General features: G+C 36.0%; 1 protein-coding gene across 1 annotated transcript in view; it reads left to right on the top strand.

Moving 5' to 3' along the window:
* The first annotated feature begins 17,326 nt into the window (after positions 1–17,326).
* The window catches only part of LOC126718631 (probable inactive receptor kinase At1g27190), a 33,774-nt gene continuing 32,693 nt past the window's right edge, over positions 17,327–18,407 (top strand). Inside the window, exon 1 of the mRNA XM_050420936.1 lies at positions 17,327–17,519. Coding sequence (XP_050276893.1) covers positions 17,432–17,519 — 88 coding nt within the window. The 5' untranslated portion in view covers positions 17,327–17,431. The remainder of the gene's footprint in view (positions 17,520–18,407) is intronic.

The following is an 18,407-nucleotide window of genomic DNA, read 5'->3' on the forward strand; positions in this document are numbered from 1 at the left end:
AGAGCTATATAAAGTGTATATGTAGGTTTTAAGTAAATTCGAGAGTATGTAGTTTATTAGACTTAATGTCTAATATAAGAGTGAAATCAAAGGATATTGAATTTATTGAGTTTAAATTCAAAGATGATTTCAAGGATATCCCGATACCTACTTAAACACGAGTAAATGAATTCAATGTTAAATATCATATTAAGTGGTATTAAAAATTTAAACGTGGTTCACCAAGTGAACAAAGGTGGAGTCAAAGTGTAAAAAATAAAAATGATTTTAATCCAAATTTTATTTCATGTGAAGCTCTTGTTTACCTTGTTAAAGGTAATAAAAGTGTAGTCCTAATTAAATACCCATGGTATTCTTTGAGGGAAGTGATCCTAAATTTTGAGAAAGCGTTGGCTTCTAAAAAAATGTAGCTTTCTATTGTAAAAACTATTAATGATAAGATAGACTCGATATTATTTAATAATAATTGGGTTTTAATGGATCTACCTCTAATTTGAAAACCAATTGGTTGTGAGTGGGTATTAGAATAAGATATAATATCTTTTGGTCTAAAGTTAATAGTAAAAGGTTTGAAACAAAGGGAAAAAAATAGATTTTTGATATCTATACACTAGTAACTATTTGTGTTATTAGTTTGATATCTTTAAAACTATTCATATAATTTTAAATAAATTCACTATATTCTATTATTACATTTTGATATATGTAATTATAGTGTGTGTATATATGTGAATTTTGGAATGGTTGAGAACCCAAATTGTAGGGTTTAGAAACTCAATTTGTGGAATTATGATATCAAAGAAAGTGTCGGGGTATAACCCTTAAATGAGTTATGGACTTATAAGAATGCTAATGTGCATCAAAGATGTGCTGGATAAAGGTATTGAGAATTGACATCGAGGGATGTTAAATTCATTGTAATTAAATTCTCCCATGTGTGGTAGATGTCTCGAGTTTAAACAAGCACATTTTGTGATTCTATTTTGAAAGTACCTCTTTGTGAAATAAAGAGAGTACAAGTGAGTTCATTAATTGAACATTCAAGGATCAATAATGAAATATTGGATTGTGTTTACACATATAATTTGAGTATGCATCATATAGATGTAAAGTGACTTTCTTATAAAAGTGATCTTGGTAAGGAAGTTTTCTTGAAAGACCTGTGGGTTTGTACTTCCTTAATTAATTAAATGAAATCTTTTATGAATGGGAATCAAGTAAAGAAATATAGTAGAGATGTGCACTATATTAATCTCATTTTGATATTTATGATATCTCATTTTGTTAATATTTGAGTAATCTCATTGTGTTGATATTAGTGTTGAGAACTTGCTTCTTAGATTTTAATATCTTTAAAGAGGCAAAGACACTTTGATTCCAATAATAAATAAAGAAATTATTGGAAGGGCAGATGCATAGCTTAAGTTTGCTAGTGAATTAAGTACATATTGCGTATCATGTATGGAACTAAACTAGACATTGCCTTCACTGTATATAGACTTTCAAAATTTCTAAAACTTGAGGTTGATCACTAGAAAGTACTTAATTGTGATGAATATCTATTATATATAATATTCAAGTTTAATTCTATTATTGATGTGAGTGATAATATCTATGACTAGTTAGATAATCACTAAATGTAGGGGTGTTATGTGTAAGCATTAAAGAAAAAAGTTGTATTTCTTACTCTACCATAGAATTAAATTGAGAGCATTGATAATAATGGTAACGGGCAAGGAAAGAAAATGGCTAAAGTTTTAATAAAGTGTCGTGGCCACGACTATAGTAAGCCATTCCTTGTACTGTAGTTGTGAAACCACAATGCATATAGTATACATGAGTTGTATACAATGTGAACTTAGACTTAAAAGTCTAAGATAAGAATACGTAAGGCAAGTCAAGTGTAGTTGGACTAGTCCATTGCCTTCATAATTCTATATATAAAATAGGTCCTTTACCGAAGTGTGTCTCGAGACTTGGTAAAGATAACATCCATTGGAATGGGATTAAAACCCTTCTTTTAAGAGAATCACCAATAGTGGGAACCCAACCTCGAACTGATTAAATCTAAGAGGTTTAAAGGGTAACAACAAACTATTGATAAGTGGTTAGTAAGAGTACTAAATTTGTGTCTCATTCAGGATGGATTAGTGCGGACTGTTACGATGAAATTGAGGATGAGTTTTTAACTCTTAATGAAGTTCATAAATTATAAATGTCTGTGTAACAGGGACATAAGAAGGAACTTCACCTTTGTGAACATAAGAGTGGTGCCACTTCTAGCAAAAGTAAAAGGGTTTTCTCTTGTAAATGTTCACTAAACCGGGAAGAGTACAAGGCCATAATAGTGCTAACAACTTAGATTTCTAAATGTGTTGTGAATATTCTCGTGTGTGTGTTGTTTCCAATTTCAACACATAAGAGTTTTCGTTTAAGCACTAAGCCACCACTAACTCTATTGATTTCTTGAGCAATTACACTAAAGGGAGGTTTAAGTTGAAAGACACCTTCCATTATACATGATAGGATATCAATCAAGTGAGACATGTGTTATTACAACCTAGTGGGGGATTGTTGTATGTATAGGTATATACAAGGATAGATTGTAATAAATATGTTTGAGTTTGGAGAATATGGTTTCATAAAGTGAAAATTCAAGTTCTTGAATTTTCTAAGTGAAAATTCAAAAATCTGAAATTTTTGGAATTTTCTACAGAATTTTCTGGTGACTGTTCAGAAAGGTTAGAGAGGTTTCAATCTTTGTTAACTGTTTTATGAAAAAAAATAACTAACTCTCCATACATGCCTTTTCATGAAACATAACTTTATGGGTATGAATAGAGGCTTATGTTCATTTGAAAAATAACTAATTCTCCATACGTGTCTTTTCATGAAACATAACCTATGGGTATAAATAGAGAAACACAAGAAATCCTGTGGTCATTTTTTAGAATTGCTATCTATAGAACCCAATATCTTGGTTGTATCCTAGAGAAAAATTTGCTATAACCCTTTAGCAACAAAAGTGTAGGGGGCAAATATTGTCTAAGGAAAACAATATACTGCTTAAAGTTATCTATTTTCTGTTTGGCTTTTATGTTAATTTTGTTCTTCAATTATTACTTTGTGTAATATCCCCAACAACAAATATAGGAGTATTATGTTGATCAGTGTGATGAAACCTATTAATCAATAATTATTTTATGACTTTTATTTTGTTAATATTGAATAGATTCAAGTTTTATTTTCATATATTAATTAATTTAAATATTAGTATATTCATCATTTTGATTAAAAAAAAAAGTTGGGTTTATCCTTTGACCCCAAAGATAAAATATTGGTTTGTCCATGTCTTTGAACCAAGAAAGGCAGTTGAAAACTTGAAATAGCCCATGATGATTTCTCAAAGATAACAATACTAACATTGCACACATGAAAAAGGGCAAAACTTCTATCCAATACTCCAATATATTAAACAAGACACAATGATGAAACATAGTCAATTTTAAACACGTGTTGTGGCCAATACATTGGAACATTGATGCAAGCCAAACCCATGGAAAATGGCTTGATTTAGGGGATCCATATTCCATTAATAAAAAGTTTCATAAGGACATGTCCCTCGGAAATAGGAAGATCTAAACTTAATGGAGCAGCCACCAAGATGATTCTTTCTGCCTTGCTCTAATGATTCTAGCAATCGGAAAGAAACTTGCCAGCCTTCTCCTGGGGCTAAGACTAATAATGTCAGCATATAGATAAAAGATTATACTATCTTGTTTCGAGTAATATTTGTCATGTTAATAATATGACATAAATTTTGACAAAAACAACTTTATATTACAATCATTAGAAGTTGTAACTTGTAAGTACAAAAGACTGAAATAGTAAGGACAAAAGAAGCATTTAACAAGAGAATGAACTATGCATAGGGGATATGCTTTTCTAATCATTAAGGGGTGAGAAAATATACTAGCACCCATGGTAAATACAGAGTTCCATCGCTGAATATGTTTACATATTGGCAAAAGTGGATGCAGGCCAAACCTCTATGAATTATCTTTTCCTACTTAGGTTGCTTTGAAGCGTTTTGGCTAATTAGAAAGTAATGAGAAAGTGATATATGTGTGTGTTACTATTTATGTACGTATGGACAACAAATTAAGATAACACAACTAGGAAGCATACTTGGCTATAGGAGGAGCGACATTGATGAGAAAGCTGCAGTGTTCGAATCATTTCGGTTCCTTTCATGTATCCTCTTAATATACTCTGCAGCTTTCTCATCAATATATCTCTCACAAATCACATACGAGGAATTATCCTTTTCTGGTTCAATTATGTAGGAATATTGCTTTGGATCGCTCTCTGGCTCCTGGGACCTCTGGCTTCTGGGAAATTCAGGCACCATTGAAGCATTCACAGAAGGAACTTCAGCTGTTGCAGGCACACAAACAATGGGTGGCTGTTTGAAAGTTGTTCCAAGACTCATACTTGCAAGAGAAAGAGTCGACAATTTCATGATGTTTGCCACCAACATCATGGATTTCTTACAAAGATTTTTTCTTATGACTGGTCTCGTTAGTCATGGCATGCGCAGATAATGATGAACTTTTAAACTGTTTTCAAGAACACAGATGAACTTATAGCAGAAAATAACAACGAAGTGGGATTTTAACTTAGTAACGGTCATTGTGCCTTCTAATTTCAAAAAGAAAGTTATTAAGCAATTAAAGTCAAATTGTTCTGTGGGGTTCCATGAAATTGGTGGAATTAAAGGCATGATTGAGCCAAAGAATGCACAGGCTGACAGATATAGCTAATGGGCGCGCGGGTCCCTAACCATTCCATAAATTGAAGCCTGTTGTCATGGAGAAGGACGAGAATTTCTCGTTCCCAAATTAACCAAGTAAATATCTATGGCTTATTTGCATCAAAAAGTATCTACGACTTCTACTCCACACAATTAGATTCTTTTTCTATCATCTATTATTGACTATGCAAGAAGAATTCGATGCATAAACGGATAAACCTATCCCTCCCTTGACAATGCTTCCATATCTTGTAGTAATGACTTTGTGACATTGTGGAATTAGCTAGATCTTTGCATATGTTAAGAATTAGGATATGAAAATTACCGATTATTGCAAAAGCTTAAGCTGTTAGGAAATTTTAAATCTAATCAGTTAAAAATTATTCTGAAAGTAATTCATAACCCAAACAGCAGACTTGGCAGTACCTACGTTGCACTCACTGGTAACCATATTAAAAGCTTGTTATTTCAATAGGGGCCTTTTCAAATTCAATACATTCTATTTTATATGATGCCAGTTGTAAATTTCTTTTGCTAAACTTGAATGGTCCTCATGAGGATTTCTAGAAGTTTGATGTATAATGTTGAGCAAGACGGTCAAATTCTAGGAGAACACACGCTTATAGAAGAATGATAAGTAGATGTGGCCTTCAGTTTCAACTTTGTCATCTTTGAATATCCTGCAAAAATTAAAGGAACAGTACTGATTCTTACTATGCCATGAGCTTCCTATTCTGTCTCTGTTGCCTAATGTACGTGCAATGTTCAAACTCCAATTTGCTTTTCACAGATATGCCGAATTAGAAAATTAGAAAAACTTTGGACAAGATTCTTCACTGAAGTGATTCTCTTGGTTTTGCTTTCTCTCATCACATCATCTGATCCATTGTAAAAGGTGGCCTTTCTGAGCTTGATCTAATCAGAATCTGCGGGTGCATGCGTACATGACTGCGGGTAGCATTGCTTCTTTCCATTTGATGGTCATGATCCCAAATACTCCATCTTCGTCATCTTTGTTCACCCAAGCAGTACTGTCCAAACTCTAGATATCAGCTTTTCAATGCAGATACTAATTTCTTTGATCTTCTGCTCTTTTTTCTTTGGGCAGATTCTGCTACAATACATTTGATCAATAAGAAAACATATTTGTTAAGCAACTCAGCCAAGCCTAAGGGCCTGTGTATTGTTTGTAGCTTAAATTGGTTAATTGGTTGCAAATTAGAGTTTAAGAGCGTGAATAACTCACAGGTGTGCCTGCATGAGCTAAAGTAGCTCACCACCACAGATAACATACAGCATGACGATTTTATTATGAAGTATAACCCCCAAGCTGGGCCTTATAAGCCCTTGAAGGTATGAAGCCCACTTCTAACGAAAGGAAAATCTATTCAATTAAAAAAAAAATTTATGGAAGTAATGGCATATAAACAATAATTTCATAACATTTTTCACAATAACTGAACTGACAAACTCTTATTAGTTCTTATATAGATTTATTATTGACGAATGCAAATCCACCATCCCACTTTTGTATTCTATTTTATATTGTATACACAAAATTCGTAAAAAATAAATCATACAGTCACGAAATAGTGTAACAAATTATCAATTTATAATGATTTGTATATATGAGAGTAAAATTTTTTGTATGACTCTTTACAATGAAATGATACAATGAACTCCCCTGATTTGATCTCTAAGAAGCTTTACAATCCAAAGGGGCTATGAAGCTTGATCTTGAATCGTGCCTTGATGTCTTTGTTAGAATAATGTGGCCAAACATGATATTTTATGATATCTCTATTATCAATAATTAATTATTCAAAATTTCTTGTGAAATTTTGCAATAATTTTATGATGTAAAATATTATTTGCTAGATGAATCTATGTGTTAGTATGGAGTTACAAAAGTAATGACATGTTAATGAACTTATTCATTAATGAATCTAATTAATGAAGTTGTTTATTAATGAATGTAACATATCTGTTACATGAATTATTATTACAATAGAAAGTATTTTATGGTTGGTCATGTCCTTCTTGAATATTATAAATATTGTCAAGGCCATACTTGCAAGGAGTGTGAGAAGAGGAAAGAAAGCTTTTATTAATCCTAACCAGTTAGGGAGAGCATCCTAATTGCTTGCTGTGAGGTCCTTGAATAATATAATTTAGTATGTAAATTTCTCACATCATATTGTTGATTTTTATTACATATACACATGATATAATTGTTAATTGATAGATGTATTATATTTTTTTTCTCTTGAATTATTACTTTTTAAGTATAATTCCCACAGTCTCCAAGTTCAATGTGTGATTAGATGTATTTGATTTAAAATCAAGGGCCGTTGGCTTGATTTTGAACTAAATTGAAGAAAAATCTCTACTTTGATTTGAAGAAGTAGAAATGAGCCTCGATTTTGAGGGAGCAAGGGTGCTATTTTGGACTTAGAGAAGACTCTCTTTTGGCAAAGTGTCATTATGTGGCGTATGATATGAGGTAATGTTTTAAGATTTTCAGGAATGTTTAAAGATTCTCATGTTTGTTTGCAAATCACTACAGGGAATCAGATGCCAGGGGAATCTAAATTCCTCCTTTAAACCCCTCTTAGTAGGAATGTAGATTCCCTTTCAAACAAGTGGGTATCCAGGTATCCAGATTTTTTTTTTAAAAGGACTTGGTAGTTCACATTCAAATCTAAGGATAGAATGAGAAAAATAAATAATTCATTTAAGATTCACGGGAATAAACCAAACATAGGAATAGCTACATTCCTAGGCATCCAGATTGCAAGGAACCACATTCTTAGGAATCTAGATGTTAGGAGTAATGTGGATTCCTTAGTACCAAACGTCGCATATTAGGGTTTTTCTCTCTAAGTTTCTGTCTTCTTTTTCTCACATGAGAAGTTTTTATTTATTTATAAGTAACTTAATCGTATTTGATTTGCAATTTTCTCTCAGCATTTATTGAGAGTTAATTATAAATTATGAATTTTAAATTCAAATTTGAATTTGAATTTAATTTGGTCTTATATTTATTAAGAACTTTTCATGTGGGTCTTTTTTTTTTGACATTGTCATATGGCTTTCTTAATTTGATGTTGTGTGTGTCATTTCTATGTGAGTGGTGATTTGAAGACTTGACATGTGACTCAATTTCATTTGCTAGTTGTCCACTGTTGACACATAATCAATTGAAAATTAATTTGATCACAAAGAATTGATTATGATAAATCAGACGGTTTGTATTCCATTTTATACTTCACTTTATTCTCTAAAAATTACAACTTGTCTCACACGCGTGCGCACACACACATACATATATATATATATATATATATATATATATGAGCAAGACTTAGGTATAGTATTTAGGTGCTGTTCTTTAAGTTTTTCTCTTAAGATTTTACCATATGGCTTTTTTCTCATTGATAAAAGTATATTTTTTAAGTTAGTAACCACATAACAGAATTTTAAGAGGGGAAGCTAAGAAACAGCATCTAAGGTATTGTATATAAGTTTTCTCTTTTATATATATATATATATATATATATATATATATATATTATCCACACAAATCCTTACTTAGAGGTACTTTCAATGTGCCCTAAGTAAGGAATTTTTTTTTTTTTTTTTTGCTGAATAAAAAAAATAATCCTTACTTAGGGCACGTTGAAAGTACCTCTAAAATAAGACAATTGACTAATACAAATAAAATATTCCATTACATATTTAAATAATAGTTGTAGGGACACGATTTCTAGGCGGCCCAATAATGATGTTGGGCTCGTACATGAAAGATCCCTCACAATACGATTTGTAGAGAGTGGGCTTAAAAGGCTATCGTTTTGGTCACGGGGCGTTGGTCCAGGCCGGATCTTAGGGGAACTCAGGTAAGAAAGGGCTTCAGTCTGGATATCCAAGCCCTACAACTTCATAACCTGAAGGATCGGACTCCTCGGATCCTGTCCGAGGAGCACTAATGCCTTTCCCCGGTTACCCGGCGGTGGGATTTTTTGTGGTGGTGTACATATATTATCCGGGCATTCTCATCCCTGAAGTTTTTCCTCCCAGGCGAGATGGGATCCCCCCCTCTCTGATTAGTTTACCTTTTCTTTTATACCAGCCTACGTTCGATGTCCTTCGTCCACGTGTAGGGTCAATTTTTCCAGGACTGATATTTGTCCCGTCAGTCTAATCCCGCAATTGTTGGGGATGGTTAATAAAGTCTAAGAATCCGGTTCTGTTAGGTGTAGAGTCTTATCTGGGAAGGGTAGTAAGGGTAACTTACCCAAGATATTTTAGACCTCCTTACAAATTTGTTCCTAGACATCTTTTTTACCCCTCCTCTCAATGGAGCTTTAGGTCTGTCGAGGACTAAACTGTCCTCGGCTGCATCTTTGGGCCATTTTTTGCCTTATATTTTTGAGCTTGGGCCATAACCTTTTTTTTTTTGGCTTGGGCCTTCGGGCTCCCCATGAGCAAGTGGGCCTGGCCCATAAACTATTGGGCCCCACAATAGCCCCTCAAAACCCTGCTGTCCAGCATCTTGGTTGGAAAGGTGGGTTTTGGTAATACCGAGCCTTATTATGGCTCATTTATTTCAGCCCTTGAATGACGCTGGCTACTCTTTACTAGCCCAGGGAGTGTACCGGTCTACGAGATGTTCCCCTTAATTTGCGCACGATGCCCTTATGCCGTTTGGTTATCCGAAGCGCGTCTTTAATATCTTCCCTTTACGAGACCTCCCAGATCTAACGGTTATTGATGGCGTGGGGGAACGAAACGGGTGTATTCTTATTTGCAGATTTCCCTGGAGATCTGAACGTATTATGTACCCTTTTCCTCGTCCCCTATATAAAGAGAGAAGACAAAGACTGATTTTCTCATACCTGAATCCCTCAGATTCCTCCCAGAGTTCACTTCTTCTCTCTGGTTATACCTTATCCGATAATACGTTCACCACAGTAGTCAACCATGAATAAACCATTCCATTCCTAAAAACATCATGTCCTAATAAAGCTCGAGATGGCTCGGTCAGGGCAAGGATGGCAGAGACTCAAGATTTGTCTCCCCTTCCTTTTAGCCAAAATCCGAAGCAGGGACTCGTCACATCTCACTTTCGGCATGACCGAGTCAAAGACATCCATTATCACCACCACCCGCTCTCTCATGAGCATATCTAACATGGCACCAGTGTGTTAGGAATCAGGATTAGGGCAGGGACTAAATGCTCCTGCTTCTTCCTCTCTTTGTTCACTGGCGCCTCTCTTTGCTTCTCTTTCTTCCCTTTCATCTCTTCTCTCTTCTTTTCCTCCTTCTTTTACTCATGTCCTCCATCTTCCTCATTCATCTCCTCCATCTTCATCATTCATCTCCTCCATCCTCTTCTTCCTTCTCCTTCATCTTTTTCTAAAGAAGGTTCTTCTCTCAATACGAGCAACACTGAGGCAGAGATTGGAGACTTTGAAGACGAATTCACAAGACATCTGACTGTGAATAACGATACTTATCTGTATTACTAATGTTATATGTATAGGCTTGTTTAAGCCCCTCTTTGTACGTTGTAATAATTTTTCATATTAATAAAAATTGTCGTTATTTTACTTTGCATGTTCTGTCTCTATGTTTTTATAAATTTGCAAGCGCTGCTCGGTACAATAGTATAGCATTTGAATCAATGACAACTAAGGCCAAAATACTTGCTAATAAAAAGATGCCACCATAACTTTAATAGAATTATTTGACATAGCAATGCCGACCAGTGAGGGACGACACTTACCTCAAAATTATCCGAGATGAGGACTGAGTGTTCGATATAGTGTAAGAAGTAACTATCCGAGGACATGTCGCCCGCAAAATGAACAGTTTCCTTAGGCTACTGAATAGGGGGTCATTTTGCCATCTTAACACACTGGCCTTAACATTTTACAGTATTTGAGCCGAGGACTTTCCCATCCGAGTAGTTGGCATTCCAATAGGCTTGAGTCCGAGAACCATGCAGGGCTTGGGTTCTGTCCAAAACTTATGCTTTTTCTTTTGTGTACTTGGTTTCCCCATAGGCTTGAGTCCGAGGACCATGCAAGGCCTTGGTTCTGTCCAAAACTTATGTTTTTTCTTTTGTGTACTTGGTTTCCCCATAGGCTTGAGTCCGAGGACCATGCAAGGCCTTGGTTCTGTCCAAAACTTATGCTTTTTCTTTTGTGTACTTGGTTTCCCCATAGGCTTGAGTCCGAGGACCATGCAAGGCCTTGGTTCTGTCCAAAACTTTTTGAGTTCAGTTTCTCCCTTTTCCCAGGTATTTCACGAGGCGCCGAGCAGGACGTTGTCCTCGGCAATGGTTATTCCTCGGCGTGGGCCATAATCCCGGGGCCCTTATGCAGAACGGGCCTGGGCCGCGAATTCACTAGGCCCACAAGTTAAGAGGTATTTCTATTGTCTTTGGCCACGCGGTACTCCTTTGCGTCCCAATGTTCGAGGTGCGCCTTTACGAGGCTCCTTTAATCTTGTGGTTGCAGTTGGCGTTGGAAATTGAGCCAGAGCCATTTTGTCTGTAGCGTCCCTTGGGATGCTGCGTGAATTAAATGCCACCACCTTATTCTCTTAAATAAATGGGAGAGATAGTTGCTTTACCTACACACAACTCCTTCAGCTTCCTCCCAAATCACAGCTCCTATATTCAGTGCTGTCCTCCCTTAGCATAACATGTTTGAGGCGAGGGTTGGGAAGAAGGAACTCTCTCCGCCACAGCAGCGCCGTGTCCTCCTGAGACTCAAAATAGTGAGGTATGGGCACAAGAAGCATAAGTTCAAGAGAATACTCCATTTCGACCGAGGGGAAAGGGTGTCTCTCCCTCTCTTAGTCAAAATCCGAAGCAGGTTCTGTTCATGCCAGAATTTTGGTGTGTCAGAAGAAAGATTCTCCGCCATCAGCGCCTCTGCCTGGTTGCAGGCAAATATTTGGAGAAAGCTCCTCAACTTCCAGCTCCCTGCACCTTTCCTTCAGCGGTGTCAGGCTCAAGTTGGGTTCTCTCTGCACCTTTTCTTCGAGGTTGCGGGCCCCAGGCTGGGTTCTTTTGCTGCCTGAGTTATGGGCATGTAAAAGCACTGAGGAAGAACGAGGTCTTGAAGCAGTAGCCAACCTCTCTTCTGTGCCACCTCCTCGGCTTTGTTTTATTCTCTTGTATCTTTTTTTTTGATTATGTGGTTAGCTTCAGAAGCCAACCTCTCGTCTGTACTGCTCCTCGGCTTTATTTTATTTTTTTTGTATCTTCTTACTCAATTATGTAGTGAGCTCTGACATAAGCTGATTCCAGCTTTTCATTGTACGCTGTACTACTTCTTTGTTTTAGTAAAAATAGAAATTTATTTACATGTTTTGAGTACTGATCTTTTGGCAACACTACTTTGTGAATGGGTGTGCTCCATGTGTGTGTTTCTTCAAGGATATTTAGAGCAGGATACCTTGAAACATAATCTAACTAATTCTAATTTACCAATACTACCAGGTATTATGACGATAACTCATAGTAAATCAAACTTAGGAAACTAACCGGGGTAACAGTTGAATATTCTGTGATAAGCGCGTGAATACCGTTCGAGACTGATAATCTCTAAATAATCCATCCGAGCAGTTGACTGGGAAGTAGGGAACTCCGATTGTGCTTTTGTGTACTTGGTTTCCCCATAGGCTTGAGTCCGAGGACCATGCAAGGCCTAGGTTCTGTCCAAAACTTACATTTTTTCTTTTGTGTACTTGGTTTCCCCATAGGCTTGAGTCCGAGGACCATGCAAGGCCTTGGTTCTGTCCAAAACTTATGTTTTTTCTTTCGTGTACTTGGTTTCCCCATAGGCTTGAGTCCGAGGACCATGCAAGGCCTTGGTTCTGTCCAAAACTTATGTTTTTTCTTTTGTGTACTTGGTTTCCCCATAGGCTTGAGTCCAAGGACCATGCAAGGCCTTGGTTCTGTCCAAAACTTACTTTTTTTCTTTTGTGTACTTGGTTTCCCCATAGGCTTGAGTCCGAGGACCATGCAAGGCCTTGGTTCTGTCCAAAACTTACGTTTTTTCTATTGTGTACTTGGTTTCCCCATAGGCTTGAGTCCGAGGACCATGCAAGGCCTTGGTTCTGTCCAAAACTTACGTTTTTTCTTTTGTGTACTTGGTTTCCCCATAGGCTTGAGTCCGAGGACCATGCAAGGCCTTGGTTCTGTCCAAAACTTATGTTTTTTCTTTTGTGTACTTGGTTTCCCCATAGGCTTGAGTCCGAGGACCATGCAAGGCCTTGGTTCTGTCCAAAACTTACGTTTTTTCTTTTGTGTACTTGGTTTCCCCATAGGCTTGAGTCCGACGACCATGCAAGGCCTTGGTTCTGTCCAAAACTTACGTTTTTTCTTTTGTGTACTTGGTTTCTCCATAGGCTTGAGTCCGAGGACCATGCAAGGCCTTGGTTCTGTCCAAAACTTATGTTTTTTCTTTTGTGTACTTGGTTTCCCCATAGGCTTGAGTCCGAGGACCATGCAAGGCCTTGGTTCTGTCCAAAACTTACGTTTTTTCTTTTGTGTACTTGGTTTTCCCATAGGCTTGAGTCCGAGGACCATGCAAAGCCTTGGTTCTGTCCAAAACTTTTTTGAGTACTTATTTGCTTTTTTCGCAGGTCAGCCCCTTGACCATGACGGGGAGAGCTGACTTGAGGTCGGAAGCCCCTAGAGCTGCCCGTGCCGTTGGCACTACAGGATGTAAGCCCTGGCACAAGTTTATATCGGAGCGACAACTGCAGGTCACCGGAGATGAGGAAAAACTCGCGAATCTCTGCTTGCTAGAGAGTTGACTCATGTGCCACCTGTGCCAACGCGCAAGCCTTTCCCACAGACGGCGCCAATTGTAGGGACACGATTTCTAGGCGGCCCAATAATGATGTTGGGCTCGTACATGAAAGATCCCTCACAATACGATTTGTAGAGAGTGGGCTTAAAAGGCTATCGTTTTGGTCACGGGGCGTTGGTCCAGGCCGGATCTTAGGGGAACTCAGGTAAGAAAGGGCTTCAGTCTGGATATCCAAGCCCTACAACTTCATAACCTGAAGGATCGGACTCCTCGGATCCTGTCCGAGGAGCACTAATGCCTTTCCCCGGTTACCCGGCGGTGGGATTTTTTGTGGTGGTGTACATATATTATCCGGGTATTCTCATCCCTGAAGTTTTTCCTCCCAGGCGAGATGGGATCCCCCCCTCTCTGATTAGTTTACCTTTTCTTTTATACCAGCCTACGTTCGATGTCCCTCGTCCACGTGTAGGGTCAATTTTTCCAGGACTGATATTTGTCCCGTCAGTCTAATCCCGCAATTGTTGGGGATGGTTAATAAAGCCTAAGAATCCGGTTCTGTTAGGTGTAGAGTCTTATCTGGGAAGGGTAGTAAGGGTAACTTACCCAAGATATTTTAGACCTCCTTACAAATTTGTTCCTAGACCTCTTTTTTACCCCTCTTCTCAATGGAGCTTTAGGTCTGCCGAGGACTAAACTGTCCTCGGCTGCATCTTTGGGCCATTTTTTGCCTTATATTTTTGAGCTTGGGCCATAACCTTTTTTTTTTTGGCTTGGGCCTTCGGACTCCCCATGAGCAAGTGGGCCTGGCCCATAAACTATTGGGCCCCACAATAGTAATAATTTTTTTTTTGCTAACTAGTACTAAAATGCACGAGGAGAAGAGGTTTGACAAAATTCACTTGCGTTTTTCTATAAAAATATTGACAAGACATGTTTATATATACTACATTTTTAATTAATAAATGAAATTCAAACTAGAGAATTTGTACAAAAGAATTCAGTCGATTTAGTTAGAATTTGTTTAGTACTATTTGTGACTCTTAAACACAAATTAAAAAAATAGGAGTATGGTTGCCTTCGGTATAAGCTGAAAAAGACCTCTTTTTATTTATTTATTTTTTGTTATTACTATTTAGCTTCTTTTGCTACTATTCAACTTATTTTTACTGCTATTTAACATTTTTATATTATTCATGAATTCTACTATACTATTTTAACTTTTTTTTTAGTTTTATTTATAGTACTTTTAGCAAAAAAAATTTCAATTTCAGCTATATAAACTATTCTCAAACAGACATATATTAAAATGGTGATGTGGAATAATGTTAACTTTTAAAAGTTAATATGATAATATTAGAACAAGTCATTAAAAAAGACCAAGACTTGCATTTTACATTATTATTACTAGACGCTAGCTTTTAAAAAAAAAAATTTAAGAAAAATACTAGACACTAGCTTTTTTTTACTATTTAGCTTATTTTTGCTACTATTTATGAGTCTCATTACACTTTTTGATACTATTTATGGGTTCTATTGTACTATTTCAACTAATTTTTAGCTTTATCTATAGTACTTTTAACAAAAAAAATTCAGTTTCAACTAAATAAATTGTTCCTAAACGGACACGTATATTAAAATGATGATGTGGAATGATGTTAACTTTTAAAAGTTAATATGATAATATTAGAACAAGTCATCAAAAAAAACCAGGACTTGTATTTTATATTATTATTACTAGACGCTAACTTTTTTTAAGAAACATACTAGACGCTAGCTTGTGCAATACATAGAAAAGTTTGGGAATATATATACATATATAACAACCAATATTTTGTCTCAGATTTTTTGAGAATTGTTATGGATTCTCAACCAATTGGTAATTGATCCATTGAAATTTTTGGATTTACGACACATCCTTCATCAAGTTCATTGAGTCAACCATCCAAGTGCCCCGAAAAAAACATATCTATTTAACTTATTGAGAATGTTATTCTGATTTAATATTTACTCTCTTTCTTTTTATTAATATTGAGAACTACTCTCTTTCTTAATTAATAGAATTTTCTTAAGTATTGGACAAAGATTCTGAATGAGAAGATAAGTGGAACTTGACCTAATTTTCTTAAGTATTGGACAAAGATTCTGAATGAGAAGATAAGTGGAACTTGACCTAATTAACTATTTCATCTAGAACTTCCACATCCTTTTTTTTTTTTTTTTTTTGAATACTATGTATTTTTTAACACACACACGAAAAGAAGGGAAAAGATTTTTTTAAAGAAACAGTGAATAAGTGGAACTTGACCTAATTAACTATTTCATCCAGAACTTCCCCATCCATCCTTGATAGTGATAGAGTAGAGACGCCAATCAAATTAGAGGACTCACCTACTTTCAAACTTTTTTTGTCACTAATAATGCAAGTTTAAAAAAAAGGAACTACGTGTCTATCACAAACACGAAAAAGTATATCATGTTTCGGTAATACCAACTCAACATCTGTTTTGGTATCTCTTACTCTATAAATGAGTGACATCTGTTTCAAAAAACTACATCAGACTACTCCGATAAATTAATCACAGTCTTCTATACTATTGGGAAGATAAATTAATCATTTATTGAAGTAGGCTGATGTGGTTTTTTGAAACAAGTGTCACTCATTTATTGGGTAGGAAATACCAAAACAGATATTGAGTTGGTATTACTGAAACATAATATATTTTCGCCATAAACACACACCACACCTCCCAACTAGCTAAAGCTTGCCAAGTCAGTTAAGTTTCTCTCCTAAACAGTAAACGTCATTGCTTCTCACCTTTCTTAATACACAAAGAAACAAAAACTAGAAAAAAATATTATCTTTTAGTGCATTTTCACAATATTTCTGCAATAAATATTTTACATTGAAAATATTATTGGTTTTAATTTAAATTTATAATTAAAATTACTTTTAAATATTTTACACTAAAAATATTATTAGTTTTAATTTGAATTTACCGTTAAAATTACTTTTTAACCCCTACTAACATTCCATAACAAACTACTTATTATAAAGATGGTTATGTTAATGGTGTTTTCTTAAAATGATTTATTAATAATTATTTTAAGGGTAATAGTTAACATTTTCCTTCCATAAATATTTGGTAAAATAACCAATCAAAAGACTAAAACCCAAAAATTATTGTGCATCTTTAGCCTGATGATTACTTTACCAACACAAAATTCCAAATACAACATTCTTGGGAAAATAGAGTAATGATTGGAATTCAAATATCAAGTAAGAGCTTCACGCACCTGTATAGTTAAAAAACACAAACTAAAATCTAATAAAATAAAATGAACAAATAAATCAAGGTCGGTTTGGATATGGTTTATTATGTTGAAAACTGAAAACAACAGAAAAAGAAAAAAAAATTACTGTTTACCAAATGATTGATGTAGATATGCCTATTTGCAGGATTCATGTTCTATAAACAGTGTAATAGATGCCGGTTAAAAAAATAAAAAAAAAATAAAAAAAAGGAAAAAAAAAGCCCGGAAACACGTTTTGACGCAAAACGTTGACGCAATAACCGGTACCCAAACGGTACCAAAAAGTCAACTGGCACTCAAAAGCTGCATTCTCTGAGAGTGTTTTCGTAGTTTAGCACAGTCAAATGGCCGCCCACTCTCATTTTTTCATCGCCAATCTTTTTGTATCTCACTCACTCTCAAAAATCCAAACTAAAAACAACAAAATAAAACTAAAAAATCAAAATCAAAATCAAAACGCTGACTCTAAAACATTATGAAGAATTTTCTGATTCTCTCATTAGCTTCAATCTTCTGCTTTTATCTAAGCAATTCCATTGAAGACGATGTGATGTGCTTGAAAGGTGTGAAGAACTCGCTCTCTGACCCGGCCAACAAGCTGAGTTCATGGACCTTCACGAACTCGTCCAACGGTTCAATCTGCAAGCTCCAAGGAGTTGGGTGCTGGAACGATCAGGAGAACCGGCTCTTCAGCCTTGAGCTTCTGTCGATGCAACTTTCCGGCGAGGTTCCGGAGAGTCTGAAGTATTGCGGGAGCCTCCAAACCCTAGATCTCTCCAACAACTCCATCTCCGGTCCAATCCCTTCTCAAATCTGTAACTGGTTACCTTATCTCGTTTTTCTAGATCTCTCCAGGAACGCTCTCGCCGGACCGATCCCGCCGGAGATCGCAGACTGTAAGTTCTTGAACAGCTTGATTTTTAGCAACAACCGCCTCTCCGGTCCGATCCCGTACGGGCTCGGCCAGAGTCGGTTGAAGAGATTCTCGGTCGCGAACAACGATCTCTCCGGTTCGGTCCCGGCCGATTTGGCGAGATTCAACGGTTCGGACTTTGACGGCAACGATAAACTCTCGGTGAAGCCGTTGGGTTCGAATCGCGGTGGTCTGAGTAGCAAAAGCATCGCCATTATCGTCTCCGCCGGTGTTGCTGGCGCCGCCGCGTCTTTGTTCATAGTGTTTGTGATTTGGTCAAGATGTAGATAACTTAAAATTACCTTATCTCAAATCAGTTATCAAGTCATAAAATTTTGTTGTTCAATAGGCATTGGACGATCATGCACAGTTGCATATTTTTCAAACCTGGACCACCCAAATACAAGAAACATTAATGATGAAATCTTAGTACTTCTCTTTTTTTTTTTTTTTTTTTTTTTTTTTTTTTTTGAGAAACAAAACTGGAATTTCATTAAGAAAATCAACCATAATCGGTTAATAATACAAAATAGAGGTG

The sequence above is a fragment of the Quercus robur genome, chromosome 3, assembly GCF_932294415.1.
Source record: "Quercus robur chromosome 3, dhQueRobu3.1, whole genome shotgun sequence".
NCBI lineage: Eukaryota > Viridiplantae > Streptophyta > Magnoliopsida > Fagales > Fagaceae > Quercus > Quercus robur.